We start from the raw sequence: 17,870 nt of genomic DNA on the forward strand, positions 1-17,870 counted from the left end.
TTATACAAAAAAAAGGATGCCCTTTTTTCAATGATATTCTTTTTGGGGGATACATTAATGATAAATATTTAAACTATACCATATCGTTAACACTGCACATTTATCACAAAACGAATTATGGTACAACAAAAATTGAATGAATGACACATCCCTCGTATAACACAAGAACCTAGTTAGTTAAACAATTTAACACGGGAATTAGCAACAAAAAGAATGTCAATATTCTTCGAATTAAGAAGGTAGAAGCTGAAGATAGATTGTGTGCACCCACTGTATATACTGTTCCAGTCTTCTCATCCTTCACTTTAATGCTAGAAGAGCCTAAAAAAAAAGCAAGAATGCTTAAGAAAATCATTCTAGCAAATATAAATGTCAACAAACTTGACCCTAAAACAGTAGTTAATTGGTCTTTCTTATTTGTTACGATACATATAGATATAGGATCAAAAACACTATTCAATCAAGGAGTATATGCGTCCTCTGTAGGGTGAATTTATTTAAGTTCTATTGAACTACCTAGTTTTTTTTTTTATTAATATTATATTACTGGTTAATAACAAGGAAAGGATCCATGGTGATATGAACTTGACTGAGAGCCACAGCTTTGAATTACATATTCAGCATATATTTATATAAATGGAAATAGATTAAATCATAGAGCAAATTAGGAAGGGAACTTGGCACTCACAATTGTAGTCAACCCATCCAATGGCCATATTTTCAAGGTCGTATACGACTAGTTTGTTTGATAGCACCAAATCTGCAATTGGAATAATTGAACATAAATAATTATAAAAGATAAAGAAACAAGACTGGTTTGTTTAATGAATTTTTTATATTAATAAAATATAAAAGAAAAAGACGGCTTCAAAGCTAATCAGACATAACAATTAATCTTCCTAATGATCAGAAACAGACTCAAACAAAGACTGGAAGAGCATTATAAAAAGAAAAGAAAAAAAAATGAAAACTGGATGCACTAATTGTGCCTTCAATAAACTTATAACAAGAGGTCACTATTAATTTAAAAGGGAGACTGTACCTCCAAGAAGAGTCATGTCCCTTCCATTTTTACTTTGTGAGACACCTTTCTGCCATCCAATACACCAGATATCACCCTGGGGAGAGACAACCAAGAAACACCAAAATTGAATAGCTGTAATATATTTACCAAATAGAGAAGTGGATCATATATTTTTCCAATTTAAATCATCATTGTAGCCAACAGCAAATACAAGATGGACAATCAAACCCTTTTCAGTATGCATATGAAATGTGATTTTGTATGGCATTTAATAAGCGTGTATAATAGAAGACAGAGAACAACAAGAAGGAGAACCAATTTAGATAACAGGCTAAGCCTCTTAAATGAGAGGGTACTGAAACAATCAATATCAAAGCTCCTCCTACTCACCTTAAACAGGAACAGGTAGTCATGAGGATACACCGTCAGGGAAAGAGAATCCTCAAAATGAAACTTGATAACTGGGAATCCATCATCAATACTGCAAGATTACAAAATATCGACAAGTTACGAGCTGCATTTGCCTGATAATTAGAAGAGCATTATTGCCTTCCTGAACTGATTTAAATAAACTCTTCAAAATTAAATTTGCATTTTAGTTACCACGTATCAACTCAACCTTTGTACTGAATTAATATTTTAAAAGAACATCTTGCCCAAATGATTATTTTGTAATTAAATTCTTTTACATTGTATCAACAAAAGTTTTAATGTATAGCCTAGTCAAAGTAATTGTATTCATACGAGTTATTTTTTGATAATCATTTAACCTACTCAATAAGGAATAGGACAAAGTATAACAGAATTCAGATAAGACCTGATACTTTCACTTCTTCAAGAAGCTAATCAAAAGTACACAAATCACTCTACAATATCAAAATTCCTTTCCAGTTCAACTGCTTTAACTAATACAATTACAAGGCCTTTGTTATCTGTACCGAGTCAAGCTACAGCCATATCTCCTTTCTTGTATCACAATCTGTTTTATTTGAATGTTTTAGATTATTGATTACCCATAATCTAATATTATCAAAATCCGAGATAGCTCGGATATTTGTGAAGATATATTAGAGGGCAGCCTGATTTTATGATCTTACCGTATGGACTAAAACAACCAAGAAAATAAATCTGACTGATTATGTGCTATGATAAGTCAATAAAGAAGAAATAGGCAATCAAACAAATACAGAATCACATCTTATATTAGTCAAAAACAATAATTCAGAAATGACAGAGAAATGCAAATATCAATAGAAGAAAGTTATAAAGTATCATACTCTCCACTATACTCGAAACAAGTAAATTGTTGCTCAACGAGATATAATTTCAGTTCAGGCTGCCCAGCCAAGACCTGTCATACATCATAAGGATGGCATAATTGAGAAATAAGATTATTCAACTTAGACAAGAAGCCTATCAAACTGGAAAGAAGGGGAAATATTGATTCTATTTATTCCTAAGGATAAACGTACCTTTGTAATTAGTTGGTCATAAACCATGCTTGGGAGATAAGCCAAGGTTGTTCCACTGTCTATTACAGTTCCCTTCCCACTTCCAGAATCAAATATATCGGTCGGAAGTTGTAGAATATCACTACCAACCTCAATATCCTTCAAATTGACATTGTAGTGTGCCCTGTCATGATCAACAGACTACAACTATGACATAATGCCAACGCAAGACCTAAACTACATAAAAATTCATACAAGAATCTGAAAGAAAATTTCAGGAAAAAAATGGGGCTAGATTATACTTCTTTTTTCTAAATAATTCAATTGATAAAATAAGCTTATTTAATTAAATGATTGGATCGTGTATACTGGTCCAAATAAAATAAAATATAGATCTAGATTACTAGCAGTCTTCAATTAATTTTACAAACTATTCTCTCTGCCAATTGCAGAACATCCCACAAGGGACATGTCTCTCCCAACACCAGTTCTTCTATAGCCAGGACTCAAACCCGAGACCAGTGGTTAAGGGGAAGGAGTAGTTGCCACTCTAACCAACCATGTGTTGGTATGTGAGTACTGAATTTGTCCTTGGATTTTTATAACCACTATCATGGCATGACATAAAAAAAGCTATGTTATTAGACATACATTCTTGGTACCAATGGAGTTGTTTTGACTTTTGGTTCCACCACTTCCCCTATGGCAAATATTCCACCACCCTTAGCATTGTCAAGGCAGTGTGAAAATATTTTTTTCACCTTTCCAGATGCAGCAAGCTGTGAAAGCACCGAAGAATTTGCTTGTCCAAAACCAATTATTCCATCAAGGGCTTCATCAGAAGATGACCCCAATGTCCCAGACTGTACATTGCCACACCTGTCAGCAAGAAAGCACAAAGATATAAAATCAGGGGATCAGCGTTTATTTATCAACCCAGGAAGCTAAATAACACTCTCCACTTGAATGAAAATTATTCACATGATGAAAAACAACTATCTCAAACGAGGATAAAAACTATGCTAACAACCAAGATAATCCTCTCATCAGATTATGAGAAGCAAATAAGCCAAGAATATTAACATCTAATCTACTTCAACAACATTGTGAAAATACCTAATCAGACAGAAAATGGTAATCAAAAGTCAACAACACAGAAATATCAGAATATAAAGTAACAGAAGTTACTCTTACCCAAAAAAGACACTGCTATTTTGCGGTGCGGTATTGAGATTACCACTAACACGGTTAAAAGTAAGGTAGTCCTGCACGTAGTATCCAGAAGTTGCACTTCCATCCCCATAAGTTATGCTGTATGGGCAGGGAATATCAGCCTTGCAACCAGGAATTGGACCATCGTATGTGGAAGAGCAAAATTCATGGTCACAAGGAACCAATTCTGAAGTTTTGGATTCCTTTGGATCATAGAGAGTCAAGTCTATCTGATGTAAAAATATCAAGAAAAGTAAAAAGTAAAAAATTACTTCAGTTACTTCAGATTATAACCAAGGTGTCAAGGTAACTTTGATCACATATGGTACAGAAGAAACGGTAGACTCAAGATCAAGATACATACACCAATATCACTTTTCTTGGGACATCTTGCGCAATCAACACAATTTACCCAGAGAATGTCACTTCCTGTATCAACCTGAACATAGTAGTCCTTTGGAGGAGAACCAAGCCCAAGTTTTGTAAAATACAGCCTAAACAAATAAAATAACATCAGCATGATAGCATTCACATTTAGATGAACTCGAAAAATGTACATACACAAATGTATATGCTTCAACCATATGCTACTATTTACATGATTTTTCAAGCATTAACTGCAAGAGTTAATATGAATCACGCTAGGTAACCAACTAGGATACCAGCCAACTGCAGTCTATAAGTATAGACTGAAAAAGAAGCCCAACAACGGAAAAAAAAACCCTAAATCAAGAGTAATTCTAATCCTACATTCACTCTCATTTACCAGTAAGAAAACAACCACAAAATCCTAATCCTCCACCGTCAACGACGCATCACCTCCTATCACCCGCAGCCGCGCATCCTCTTCCGCCACCAGCAGCCGTGCATCCTCCACTGTCAACGGCACATCACCATCCGCCACCTGCAGCCACGCATGACGTCACAAACGTGGTAATGCGAACCTCTCTTCTCCTCTCCCTCCGTGTCTTCTTTTTCTTTTTCTTATGTTTTAAATGTTTCTTCTTTTTAGATTTTGGACAATTCTTTTTAATAATTTTAGATATTTCTTTTCCTTAGTGTTCGGGTGTTTCTTTTTCTTATGTTTTGAAAAATATCATCCAAAACTTAACAGAAAACCATCTAAAATCATAGAAAAATGAGTTTTGAAAAATAACATCCAATACTTAACAAAAACCATTTAAAATTATAGAAAAAGAACATCCAAAACTTAAAAACATCCAAACTCGTTGAAAAGAACACTCCAATATCTAACAAAAAGAAATATCTAAAATCATTGTACAAGAACTTCAGGGAGAGGTACGGAGGGAGAGAAGAAGAAGAAGAGATGCGTAGGGAGAGGAGAAGAGAGGTGATAGCGGTCGGACGATGCACATTTTTTGAGCGTAAAACTAGTTTTCCAAATTTTAAAACGAGGATCTTCTGAAAAGTTGGCTGTTTGGCTGCATATAGAGTTGGTTGCCTAGACTTGCAAAATATGATAAATGACCTTTTATTATTTTATATTTGCATCTTAAATTACACATTCTATCTTTTTAATTTTCCCCCTTAATCGAATACAAGTTCACAATATACATATCATAATTATCATCCTCATTTCTAAACTAAGACAAAAACTAAATTAAATACGTTTAACATCTTGAAAGCACAAACACTCGGTATCTTTCTCTCTTAAAATTTATGGAGTAGCATTTTTCTTAAGAAGGATTCAGAAAGACGCTACATATCATTATTGAAAATAAAATAAAATCATAAATTACATCGAACTAAAAGTAAACACTACAAGTTGCATCTTGTACTATGCATGCATAAACTATGGAACCAACCTGTCTCATAATAAGTTAATTACACATCGAAGCACGAGCCACATCAACAGAAACTGAATGATCGTACAAGTAAGTCGTTATTGTACGTTCATTCGCAATTCACACTTACAATTCATTATTATGCAAACAAATAACAGAAGAAAAATAAATATATCTTAATAATAACAATTAAATTAAATTAAATTAAGAAAAAAAGAGGGAGAAGAAAAACGAACCCGGTCTCGGTAGGTTGACTATTGCCGCCAAGGTTGAGATCCACCGCAGAGAGAATCCTACCTCTTCTACGATCATCACGCGCTCTAATATCGCTTAATCCCAAACGCGTTTTTCGACGCTCCACCTGGAACACGAAATTCCCATTCGCAACGACGAAGCATGTTTCAACAATCAGAATAATGGCCAAGAACAAAACGGAACCTCTCAGATCCATCAATTCAATTCAATTCTCTTTCTAATGAACAAAAGAAAATCAAATTAGAAAGAAAAGAAAACAGATCCAAGCACGAGCTCGAAAGTCGAACTCGATTAAGCTACAGCTTCTGATTTTTGCAGTTTGGGATCAGAACTCATTGCCGACTCGGTTCTTTGGCACATGAAAAATAGAGGAAGCCAAAAAAAAAAAAAAAAAAAAACCACCAACAAAGAAGAAAGTGGATTGAAGAAGAAAAGAAACGAAACGAAACCAAAAGAAACAGGTAAACGGTGACGGAGAGGGAAATTAGTTTCTTTGCTATTTCCTGGGCCAAGCGACGCCGTTTCGGTTAATACTTAGAATTTATGACGGCTTCATTTAGTATTTGCGTGAGCCTGCGTGAATGCCTCTATTTCTTTCTCTTGTTTTGCGTTAACTAGTCCCTTTCGTGTCACCCGCATTTGTATCCCAAAAATACAAAATTTCAAATTTTAATATATTTATTGTGTATTTATTAAGATAAAATATTATTTTTAATAAACTACTAAATTGATAATTGAAAATTTATATCGTTAATAAAAATAATTTTAAGAGATAAAAATAACTTAAATATTATTTCAAGTTATAAACGAATTTTATAATTAATAAATAATTTGTTATTGATTTTAATTTTTTTTAAAATATTTAGATAATTATTTAAAAAATATCTACAAAGTAAAATTTATCTTTTAATTTTTTAATTCTTTTAAAAAAATTTTCATCAACAAAAAAAATTTAAACATATTTATTTAACATAAAATCACTAAATTTTAACAATAAAAATATCTTATTTTATAATAATGTTTACAAAAATTACATCAAAAGTTGTTGTTTAATTTTTTTTAAGCATATTTTTTGATATCTGATTTCTTTTTGTCACATGTTTAAGTATTTAAAGTGTTTATTGTCGTTTTGTCTTTTAAATTTATTTTGTCAGCGATATTTTGGGTGCTATTTTAATAATTTATCATAATTCTTTTTTTTAAAGAAAAGATAATCAATTAAGTAATTTTTTAATTAAGTTCAATCAAATTATTGTGTATAATTTTTTTCTTTTTTTCGAATGTGCTTTCTTTTTTTTGTACATGCACTTATACTATTTCTTTTTCTTGTCTTTTTTTTTTCTCTTCTTTCTCATTTGTTATCGTTATTTTTGTCGCTGCTACCACCATCACATTCTTCTTCTCTTTCTTTTTCTATTTAATTTTTTTTCCTCCTCTTCCTTCATTATCATCATTATCACCACCACCACCACAAATACCACTATTACCACCATTACAACCTCCATCACCACCATCATTATCATCATATTCTTAGTTAAATATCACACTATTAGTTTAACGATAACAAAAGCACATAATTTAGTTGTAAATGATATAAAAAGTTTCATGAATGACACAAGAAACCCTCAAAGGGCTACAAGTTCAAAAGCGATTTACTCTGTAAGTGTTAGAGAATCATTAGAATCAATTTAGATCAATTAGTATCGTCTATATTCATATAGTATATCTGTATATTGATTGTAGAATTCCATGCCTTTATTATTCTGATTCATTTAGCACCTATAAATACTCCTTGTATATTGTACCTTTCATCACAACTTAATAATACACTTTTCAGATTACTCTCTCAGTCTCTTGTTTCTAACATGGTATCAAGAGCTTAGTTTTTTTTTTTTTCAATGAATATTAGTTCATAGCCCCATTGTTTTTCCTTTCCGGCAGTGTTCTTTGGCCTCCCTTTTCGTTCCCTTTTCGACACTTTGGTTCGTCACCCCCATAACCATCTTGTTCGTCTTGTCCCCGTGATTCCAACGCAACCAGAACCGCCGCCAGACGCGCCGCCACGCGCCACTAAAAGACGCTGCCATGACCAGGTTGTTCTTCCTTCCAGCATTCCACCCGTGCCTCTTTGCTCTCATTTTTTGATATGTTTCTAACGCTTTGGTTCGTCACCTCCGGCATCATCGTGTTCTGCTCTTCGTCGGCTTTCCAACGCCGCCGAGACCGCCACCATCAGCCATTGAACGCGTCGTCACGCGCCGCCGGTATCCTGCTGCCCACCTCCATTGTTTCTCCTTCAGAAGGTTCAGCAGCCGTTGGATCTGGGCTCCAATCGGACGATCCACGCGCTGCCACGTGTCGCAACGAAGCTCTCCTTGGCCGACCCGCGCACGCCCGCTCCGCACCGTGCACGCCCGGCCCGACCCGCCTTCGACCCGCGCTTCCACCTGGCTGCCAGCGTGTCTCTCTCCCTCCTCTCAGGTGCCACCACGTGTCATTGTCTCGCTGACGTAGCGCTGACGTGACTGCTGATGTGGCGCTGACGTGGAAGACAAGTGGAACCCTCCCTAAGGTTTTTTGGTGAGCTCTTTCTGATTTTGCACTCCGATTTCTCATTTTCTGCTCTGAAATTGCTGTTTTTCTCTCCTATATTTGACTACTATCATGGAAAAGCCAGATGTTTTTGCTGCCACCGCCAAAAAGGGTAAATTATGTCGAAATTGTAACCGTTCTGGGCACCTCTTCCCTGATTGTCCTTCTGTTGAATGTCGCACATGCCACCAGAAAGGTCATATTAGATACCATTGTTCACAGCTGTTCTGCCGTTACTGCAAGCTCTCGGGACATTTAATTACTGCCTGTCCTACTCGCCCACCACGTCCTGATCCACTCAACTCGTCTCCTGTCTCTCTATCTAATATTGCATCTCTTCTTCAGTGTCTTCTCTCTGCTTCTGGTAATACCCCTGCTGCTTTTTCCACCCCTCTAGGTAATTCTACATGGTACTTTGACTCGGGTTGCTTTAATCACATGTCTCTGTTGCGTAATATTTTCTCGTCCATGTCTACCACTACAAATGGACCTTTTGTTAATACTGTAAATGGCTCCCTCTTGCACGCAACACACAAGGGTTCTATATCCCAGTCAACTCTTAATCTTCCTGATACTTAATATATTCCCAAATTAAACTTCAATCTGATCTTTGTTGGTCAACTTGTTGATCTGGGTTTTGAAGTCACTTTTTCCGTTACTGGTTATCGTGTACAGGATCCTCAGACGGGACAAATCATTGGGACTGGACGTAAGGTCGGAAGGCTATTTGAACTCGAGAATCTTCATATTCCTCCTGTGCCAAATCTTTGTGCTGCTTCTTCTCCCTCTACCCTCCACTTATGGCATCAACGTCTTGCCCACACCTTCTTTGGAAAACTGTGTCCTCTTGTGTCTCAAGGTGTTTTAGGTCAGGTTCCAAATAAATCTTTTGATTGCATTTCTTGCAAAACTACCAAACGACCTGCTTTATCTTTTCACAATAATTCATCTCTTGCTTTCTCTCCTTTTGATCTCATTCACTCTGATGTTTGGGGCCCCGCTCCCACTGCCCCTATGGGCAGAGCTCGATACTTTGTCGTTTTCATTGATGATTATTCTCGTTTTACTTGGGTTTATTTGATGACTAATCACCACGAGTTACCTCAGATCTATATCAATTTTGCTACTATGATTAAAACTCAGTTTTCCAAGGTCATTAAGGTTTTCCGACGTGATAACGCTATGGAATACCGTGATTCCAAACTCTTAGCCTTTCTTGCAGAACAAGGTACTTTGTCTGAGTTTTCTTGTCCTGGTATGTCTCAACAAAATGGTCGAGCCAAACGCAAACACCGTCACATTTTTGCATCCGTTCGTGCAATGCTCCTTTCTTCTTTGTGTCCTGAGCGTACTTGGGGTGAAGCTGTTCTTACTACTATTCATGTTATCAATAGACTCCCTTCTTCTGTTCTTGGTAATGTTACTCCCTTTAAGCGTCTTTATCATACCTCCCCAGATTATAGTTCTCTTCGAGTTTTCAGTTGTGTATGTTTTGTTCTTCTTCAGCCTCATGAACATAGTAAACTTGAACCTCTGGCTTGTATGTGTTGTTTCCTTGGTTATGGCACTGAACACAAGGGTTATCGTTGTTGGGATCCTTTCTCTAAACGTATTCGTATATCTCGTCATGTTGTCTTCTGGGAGCACCACATGTTTTCTCGGTTCTCGTTCTTTGAGTCCATTCCTACTACTCAGTCACCGTTGTTTACTAACCCCAATGTTGATCTTTTTCCTAGTGATGATTCTACAGATTCTATCTCGAGTGACCCTCCACAGCCTCCTGTTCTTCCACCTTCTCCATCTCCCGATGATTTCAGACCGGACGATGATCCTGCTCCTACCATCATGCCTCCTCCTCCCGCTCGTTCTTCTAGGATAAGGAATCCACCTCCTCATCTTCTTGATTACCACTGCTTCTCTACTATCCTTTATCAACATGAACCTAAGTCATTCAGAGAGACCTCCTCAAACCCGAATTGGCAACAAGCAATGCAGGAGGAAATATAGGCACTTGAAAAGGCACACACTTGGGATTTGGTTGATCCTCCTTCTGATCAGGAAGTTATTGGCAGTAGATGGGTATACAAGATCAAGACTCGCTCTGATGGCTCTATTGACCGTTATAAGGCCCGCTTGGTTGCTCAAGGTTGTATGCAAGAGTATGGTATTGATTATGAAGAGACTTTTGCTCCTGTCGCTCGTCTTACATCTGTTAGAGCTCTTCTTGCCATTGCCGCGGTTAAAAAATGGTCGCTCAGTCAGATGGATGTGAAAAATGCATTTCTTAATGGGGATTTGAAAAAGAAAGTCTATATGAAACCACCTCCATGATATCCTTGTCCTTCTAATAAGATTTGTCTCCTTCACAAGGCACTTTATGGACTTAAGCAAGCTCCTCGTGAATGGTTTAACAAGTTCAGCACTACCATATGCAGTCTTGGTTTTACTTCTAGCCCTCATGAGAATGCCCTCTTCATTCGTAAAAGCGAACGTGGAGTTGTTCTTCTACTTTTGTATGTTGATGACATGATCATTACTGGGGATGATGTTGATGGTATCTCTGATCTCAAGGCCTCACTTCATCGTACCTTTGAGATGAAAGATCTTGGTTCTCTCAGCTATTTTCTTGATCTCGAGGTCATCTCCACCGATGATGGCATCTATCTCTCTCAGGCTAAGTATGCTTCAGATCTTCTTGCTCGCGCTGGGATTATAGATAGTCGCACTGAGTCTACTCCTCTTGAGCCTAATGTTTAATTTACCCCTATGGATGGCACTATTTTGGATAATCTGACTCTCTATCGACAGTTAGTTGGCGGTCTCGTCTACTTGACTGTCACCCAACCAGACATCGCCTATCCGGTTCATGTACTTAGCTAGTTCTTGTCAGCTCCTCGTACTACTCACTATGCAGCAGTTTTTCGCATTCTTCGCTACATCAAATGCACACTATTTCATGGCCTTTATTTTTTTGCCCACTCCTCTTTGTCTCTTCAAGCTTACTCCGATGCTGATTGGGCTGGTGATCCCACTGATCGTCGTTCTACGACTGGTTATTGTTTGTTTCTTGGCGACGCTCTCATTTTTTGGCATGCTAAGAAGCAAACGTTCACTGCTCGCTCAAGCACAGAAACCGAGTACCGTGCTCTTGCTGACACCACTGCTGAAGTTATCTTGGTTCGTTGGCTTCTCGAAGTTCTGGGTGCTCCTCAGTCGTCCCCTACTGATGTTTCTTGTGATAACCGTAGTGCTATTCAGATCGCCCATAATGATGTGTTTCATGAACGTACCAAACACATTGAGATTGATTGTCACTTTGTTCGGCAACGTATCCTTATTGATGCTGTTCATCTCATTACTGTTGGAACATTAGATCAGACTGCTGATATCTTCACGAAAGCTCATGACCCGACTCGTTTCCGGACTTTGTTATCCAAACTCGAGTTGGTATCCTTAGCTCCCACTTGAGTTTGAGGGGAGATGTTAGAGAATCATTAGAATCAATTTAGATCAATTAGTATTGTCTATATTTATATAGGGGCAATTTACCCAAATAAATAAATTGGGTGAAAGTTTAACTCAAATACATGTAAACCGTGGGAAGCTACCACGGTTTCTGATTTTAACATAAACCGTGGCAGCTAGCAACGGATTATGGGATTTGTGGTTTATGTGTAAACCATGGCAAGCTCCAACGGTTTACGAAGAGAGAAAGCTAAGCATAAACTGTGGCAAGCTCCCACGGTTTATAAAGGAGGAATTTTGATCATAAACCATTTATTTTTAGATGTTTGATTGCATCAATGTGGTATCATTTAGACTGCGCATGATAATTGTGACAGAATACATGTATATAATAGAAGCTCAAACCGCTTAAACTATCAAATACACAGCAGATAACATATTAGACAATTCTCAAACCTTTTTAACTATCAAATACATGGCAGATAATAAATTACAGAAGTCTGAAATACATAAGGCTAAATAGCATGCGAAGAACATAAACTAACATAGTTCCTACCGGACATGACAATATGACATAACTAATCAGAATCCTCAATGGTGTCACTGTCATCATCGTCGAACTGACCGAGCAGGTGACCTCCGGTGCCACACAATGGAGGACGCCCCACCCTCCTAGGTCTCTGCTCTGCCGCTGGTCCTGATGGCTGTGCGAGAACGGTGCTAAATGCTGAGGCTGGGGTCCCTCCTAATGGGATCCATGGGTCAATCGGAGATGCTGCAGGCTCGTTGAGGTCAACGGCCAACTGAGGAAGAACATTGTCAGACTGTGGCTGGGGATCAGCAAACTGGGACTGGTCGTCAGGCATCTGTGGCCTATAATGGGTCCCATCATCATCGATGAGCATGTCTGCTATATCCCTATAGAACTCTGACTCAGTAACAGGATCATCGATGTCCATCCCAACAGCTGCGGTGGTATACCCAGCAAACACATGTGGGGCGACATTCCCAAAGAGGTGAGAGCTACTACCCACATCGTAGGTCGGCTGATCCATAGCTGAGGCTGAACCAACTACATCCTCACCAACACCATGCTGAGTGCCCTGATCATCAACGGAAGGTACTCTACCTCGAGCCCCTCCACGGCCGTCCCGCCCTGTTTGTCGTCTACCTCTACGTTGAGGAACACGATAATTCGCCGCATCTCCATGATCAGCTCTAGGGATGTCCTCCTCCAAACGGTCCGCCAGCTCTCGCCACTCTCGATCCATGGTACGGGTGCCTATACGCCGACACCGATCTACTCGCCTATTATCTGGTCTGTCGTAAACGTACACTCTAGAAGGTGTCTGCGAGGACCCTCTGTGACGAGCCTCCTCAGTCAACACAATCGGCCTAGGATCCTGAAATGCAACATCTGGGGATAGGAATTTATGCGCCACACGGCACCACCACTCTAGGTAGTCTGATGATGGACCGGGATCAAGGACTCGATCGACCCAGATGACTGAATGAAGCCGGTTCTCCCAATGCTTATGCCACTCCCGATAATACGTGGGGAACCACCTGTCCCCACCCCTACCATCTTTCGCATGTAGCCAATCTATGTTCAGAGCTGGCTGAGGGAGATGCTGAAGACCGCCAAACTGCGGTAGAACCCGGTCGACCTGATGCCACTCAATCGCAGCAAAATATATCAGGCTAGTGACGGCCGTCCATAACCTACGGTGCTCGTCAGCTAGTATCTCCGGGTGAATAACAACACCAACCTCGGCAGAAGAATAAGGCTCCCACACAAACTGTATCGAAATAGTAAGGGTTTCTTCAGACCACGACACTTAACATAAACCACTGTAACTAAGAGCAATAACTAAATGACTCATATCGTGGACACGCAATCGATCCAACGAAAGGCGTGCAGACACTAATCTTTGATCCCCTGGATCGTTTCTCAGCAGATACATAGTCCACCTACAATTTTAATTGAAATCATGTCATAACTAGAAATAACACATGATGTTGAACAACTTGTGAACCAAAAATAATAAACCGTACCTGGAGGCAAGAGGAAACCCGAATACATCAAAACCACTAAGCCTCAACGTGGGAAACCTCCAGAAAATCCAAGACTGTAGAAGCTGTAGCGGGCCGGCCAAGTTAACAATGTTTCTATTCGTCCCACGACAAAGACATCTATACAACCAGGCCAGTGCAGCCGAACCCTAGCTATATCTGCCCAAGTCATCCAACGATGCCAAATAAGGCAACCAACGAAGGTGGACCCTATTTGCATTTTTGTCCGCAAACAGCTGAGACGACAATAGCATCAGAATATAAGCACGGACGTATATACGCACGGTCTCATCAGTAGCATCTGCTGGGAGAACCCGAAACCTCTCATGGAACCATGTGTAGCACACTGTCATCTGCTTTACTTTACTCTGCGGAGGTAACTCCCCAAACAACTTGCGAAACCACACCCATGCTGGTCTACCATGCTCCATCAGATTCTCAAACTCATTCAGGCACCCACTGACGGGCTCACCATCGATCGGTAAACCCAGCTGAATGCCACATCTTGCAAAGTAATACTGCACTCACCAAAGGGCATATGGAAGGTGTGGGTCTCAGGACGCCACCGCTCAATAAATGCGCTAAGGAGAGGCTCATCAACCCAGAACCACTGGCTGTTCAGCCTAGCCAAATGATACAAGCCCGCCGTCTCCAGGTAGGGTATAATCCGGTCGTGTAAGGGCATATTCTGTTGTTTTCTAACGCCGCTAATCACCTTATTAGGCTGCAAAATGTGGGCAACAAAATCCCTCAACATACGACCATTACTAATAACATCAGACATAATTTATAAAAAAATATTACAAGCCTCACATTGATTTTCTTAATTCCCTAATTATAGCAATAACAGTAATTATAATACTACGTGGTCCAATACTAACAAAATATAAGAGTACCAATAATAACTAGCATTATCAGAAAAGATGACAACAATAATAATAATAACAATAAAACTACTAATACTATGCACTCAAAATAACAACAAAAATTAAATGTAAAAAATTAATTCTACTAACAATAACCATAATAATATATGTATTTATATAAATAGTAATAATAAGAATATTAATAATAATAATAATAACTAACCTCGGCGTCGATGTATCCAGCCACGTGAGCGACGCCATTTAGTTGGTACAAGCGATCCTCATCCTCCATGCTCCACCAACCAAGCCTCTTTCCAACCATCTTTACTTTCCACAGATTCTCTCAAACCAACAACCCTCAATATTTGGTTTGTGACACAAATGATCCGTGAGAAGCTTCAGCGGATTATGTATTTATAGTCCATCACACGTAAACCGTAGTAACCTATAGCGGTTTACGTTCACATCGCACTCTTCATAAACCGTGGGAGCTTACCACGGTTTATGCTTCGCTTTTTGTCTTCGTAAACCGTTGGAGCTTGCCACGGTTTACACACAAACCACAAACCACAAACCCCATAATCTGTTGCTAGCTGCCACGATTTATGTTAAAATCAGAAACCGTGGTAGCTTCCCACGGTTTACATAGAAGTGTGAAAATGCATAATCACGTAAGGGATATCTGTTTTGTGTATTTGAGTAAAGCTTTCACCCAATTTATTTATTTGGGTAAATTGCCCTTTATATAGTATATCTGTACATTAATTGTAGGATTCCATGTCTTTATTACTCTGATTCATTTAGCACCTATAGATACCCTTTGTATATTATACCTTTCATCACAACTTAATAATACACTTTTCAGATTACTCTCTCAGTCTCTTGTTTCTAATAGTAAGAATTCGATTTTTGTGGATTTTTTGTGATTGAAATTCGCAAAATCCATGAATCACAATTCGTTCGTTTTAACGAGTTGGGCCTATATCTAAAAAAATATAAAAAAATTATTAAAATATTATTTTTCAATAAGGTAAAAGGTATCTTTTAATTTAATCATAACATTTAAGTATTAGGTCCAAATTTAACTAGTAAAAAATTTTTTCTAGTATTCTTTGATTCGTTCAACTTCACTAAAATATTTTAGAGATATTTTTAGAGTTGAGATAACATATGATATCTGTATCATTTATATTGGTATAATTATTTACTTGATTTGATTAAGTTAAAACAAGTATAAAATAATTACTACTTTTGATAATTATCTTTTAAGATTAAATTTTAACCACATATTTTTTCACTCTTATAATTATTCTCCTTTTTCAAGTTATTCTCTACTACAAGTTAATTTATTGGAGATGTATAAGATAATTATATATAAAATAAAAATACATGACACTCAAAATTTCATCCTAATCTTTCTCTTAATGCTAGGTTCTCTCTTTTACTTTCATTTCTCACATGTTGAAATTATGAATCTTGCCATAAAAAAAGAGAATTGAAGATATGTATGATAACACATAAGAATAAAGAAAAGATAACACTTAATTTTTATCTAAATCTCATTCTCACCTACGTTTAATCTCTTCTATTCGCTCACGTGTTAAAATTCTTAGACTTGGTCGCCAAATAAGAAAAGTAAAGAATAAAATCAAGGAGAGAAAAGATAAGGAAATAAAAATATTCCACTCTTATTTTTCTAAAAAAAAATGCCACTCTCTCTCCATTTTAATACATCTTTTTTTCATCATTTTAGACTTAAAAATTTTGAGAACAGAAGAAAGAAAGAGTAATAAAGAAAAAAAAAAAGACGAATGGTGCCAAGAAAAAGAAAAAAGAAAACACTTAGAATTCTTCAAGCTTTGCTTCCAACCTTCAAAAAAATTAAGAGCTCATATCAACATTTCAATCCAACTAAACAATTTATTTCATCCTTATCTTCACTTTCATACTAGAATTCTTAAAGTTTGTGAAACAAAACCTTCTCTTTTTTCTCTTTCAAAATTCGAACTTCATATGGACTTCTAAGATAAAATTTTGTTCTTGTTTTTTTGGTTTAGAAAGTCAACTTTAAAGCTTCCAAAAGAGTGAAAGAAGCATCATTTACAAGCTTAAAATAATGAGAAATTTTTTTTCTTCTGTTAATTCCGCCATGTTACCTTGGAGAGCAAGGAATTGCTTTTGATAATATTTTATTTATGGAATATGTTTTAGGATTTTTAAGGAGTTCAAACCTCAATTCTCAAGTTTTAAGGGTGAGAAATCTCTCATTTCTCTTCATAAGGGATTCATCCATAAAGCCTAACCATGATTAAAAATTGTTTTAAATTTGATTTTGGATATTTTGGTAATCACAAGGATTAACAAAGTGATTTGGAAGGGCTAACAAAAAAGGTAAGAGTTAGAATAGTTAGAATAACTCGTATATGATTAATACACTCTTATTGATGTTTTGATGGTGATTGATGAGTATGAATATTTATATTGATGATTGAATATTGAATGAACCATTGACATCATTTATGGTTTTTTATTTTAATAAATAAAATAAATATAAGATTTACCGAAATAAAAATTTTTTCGAAAAATTACCGATTTAAATTCTCCTTTCATATCCCGTTTACACTCGTTTACACTATTGTTTATAGTGTTAACGAGATATGACACGTCTGTGTAACACGTGTATATCTTGTTTACACTATAAACGAGATATGGCTAGGACGCGGCTATATATGAAAGTCATTCACAACCGACTTTCGGGCCCCATTTTGACTCTGTCAACCTCTTTCTCCCCTCTTTCAACCTTTTCTAACTATACATTTGACCCAAGCGGTGATAGCGCGCCAAGTGGAGAATGACGAGGACATTAACAGGCTGAACGAAACGATACATTACGCCTGGGTCGCCGACTTCGAGGTTAGTTTCGTTATGGTTGTTAAATTTTATGATGTTGCCATTGTTAGGGGTTAGGAGTTAGGTCTCTAAGCTTTATTTAGAACTCTATCTGCTTGTGCTAGATTGGTATGACATAAATATCATGAGTTTGAAACGCTGTTGTTGCTGTGGTATGTTGTTCGTATTTATAATATAGACTTTATTTTGTTGTATTATATTGGTTAATTTGTAATAA

General features: G+C 37.3%; 1 protein-coding gene across 1 annotated transcript; it reads right to left on the reverse strand.

The window, feature by feature from the left end:
• On the reverse strand, positions 1–6,359 carry LOC112711039 (aspartic proteinase 36). The gene is made up of 10 exons (XM_025763573.2): positions 5,729–6,359; positions 4,052–4,181; positions 3,670–3,917; positions 3,127–3,354; positions 2,497–2,659; positions 2,302–2,375; positions 1,415–1,505; positions 1,043–1,118; positions 689–760; positions 1–321 (listed from the first exon to the last, which is right to left on the reverse strand). The coding sequence occupies exons 1-10, from the start codon at positions 5,941–5,943 to the stop codon at positions 170–172; spliced, it is 1,449 nt and encodes a 482-aa protein (XP_025619358.1). The 5' UTR covers positions 5,944–6,359; the 3' UTR covers positions 1–169.
• Between the last annotated feature and the right edge of the window lie 11,511 nt (positions 6,360–17,870).

This window comes from Arachis hypogaea, chromosome 9, assembly GCF_003086295.3.
Source record: "Arachis hypogaea cultivar Tifrunner chromosome 9, arahy.Tifrunner.gnm2.J5K5, whole genome shotgun sequence".
In the NCBI taxonomy this organism is placed as follows: domain Eukaryota; kingdom Viridiplantae; phylum Streptophyta; class Magnoliopsida; order Fabales; family Fabaceae; genus Arachis; species Arachis hypogaea.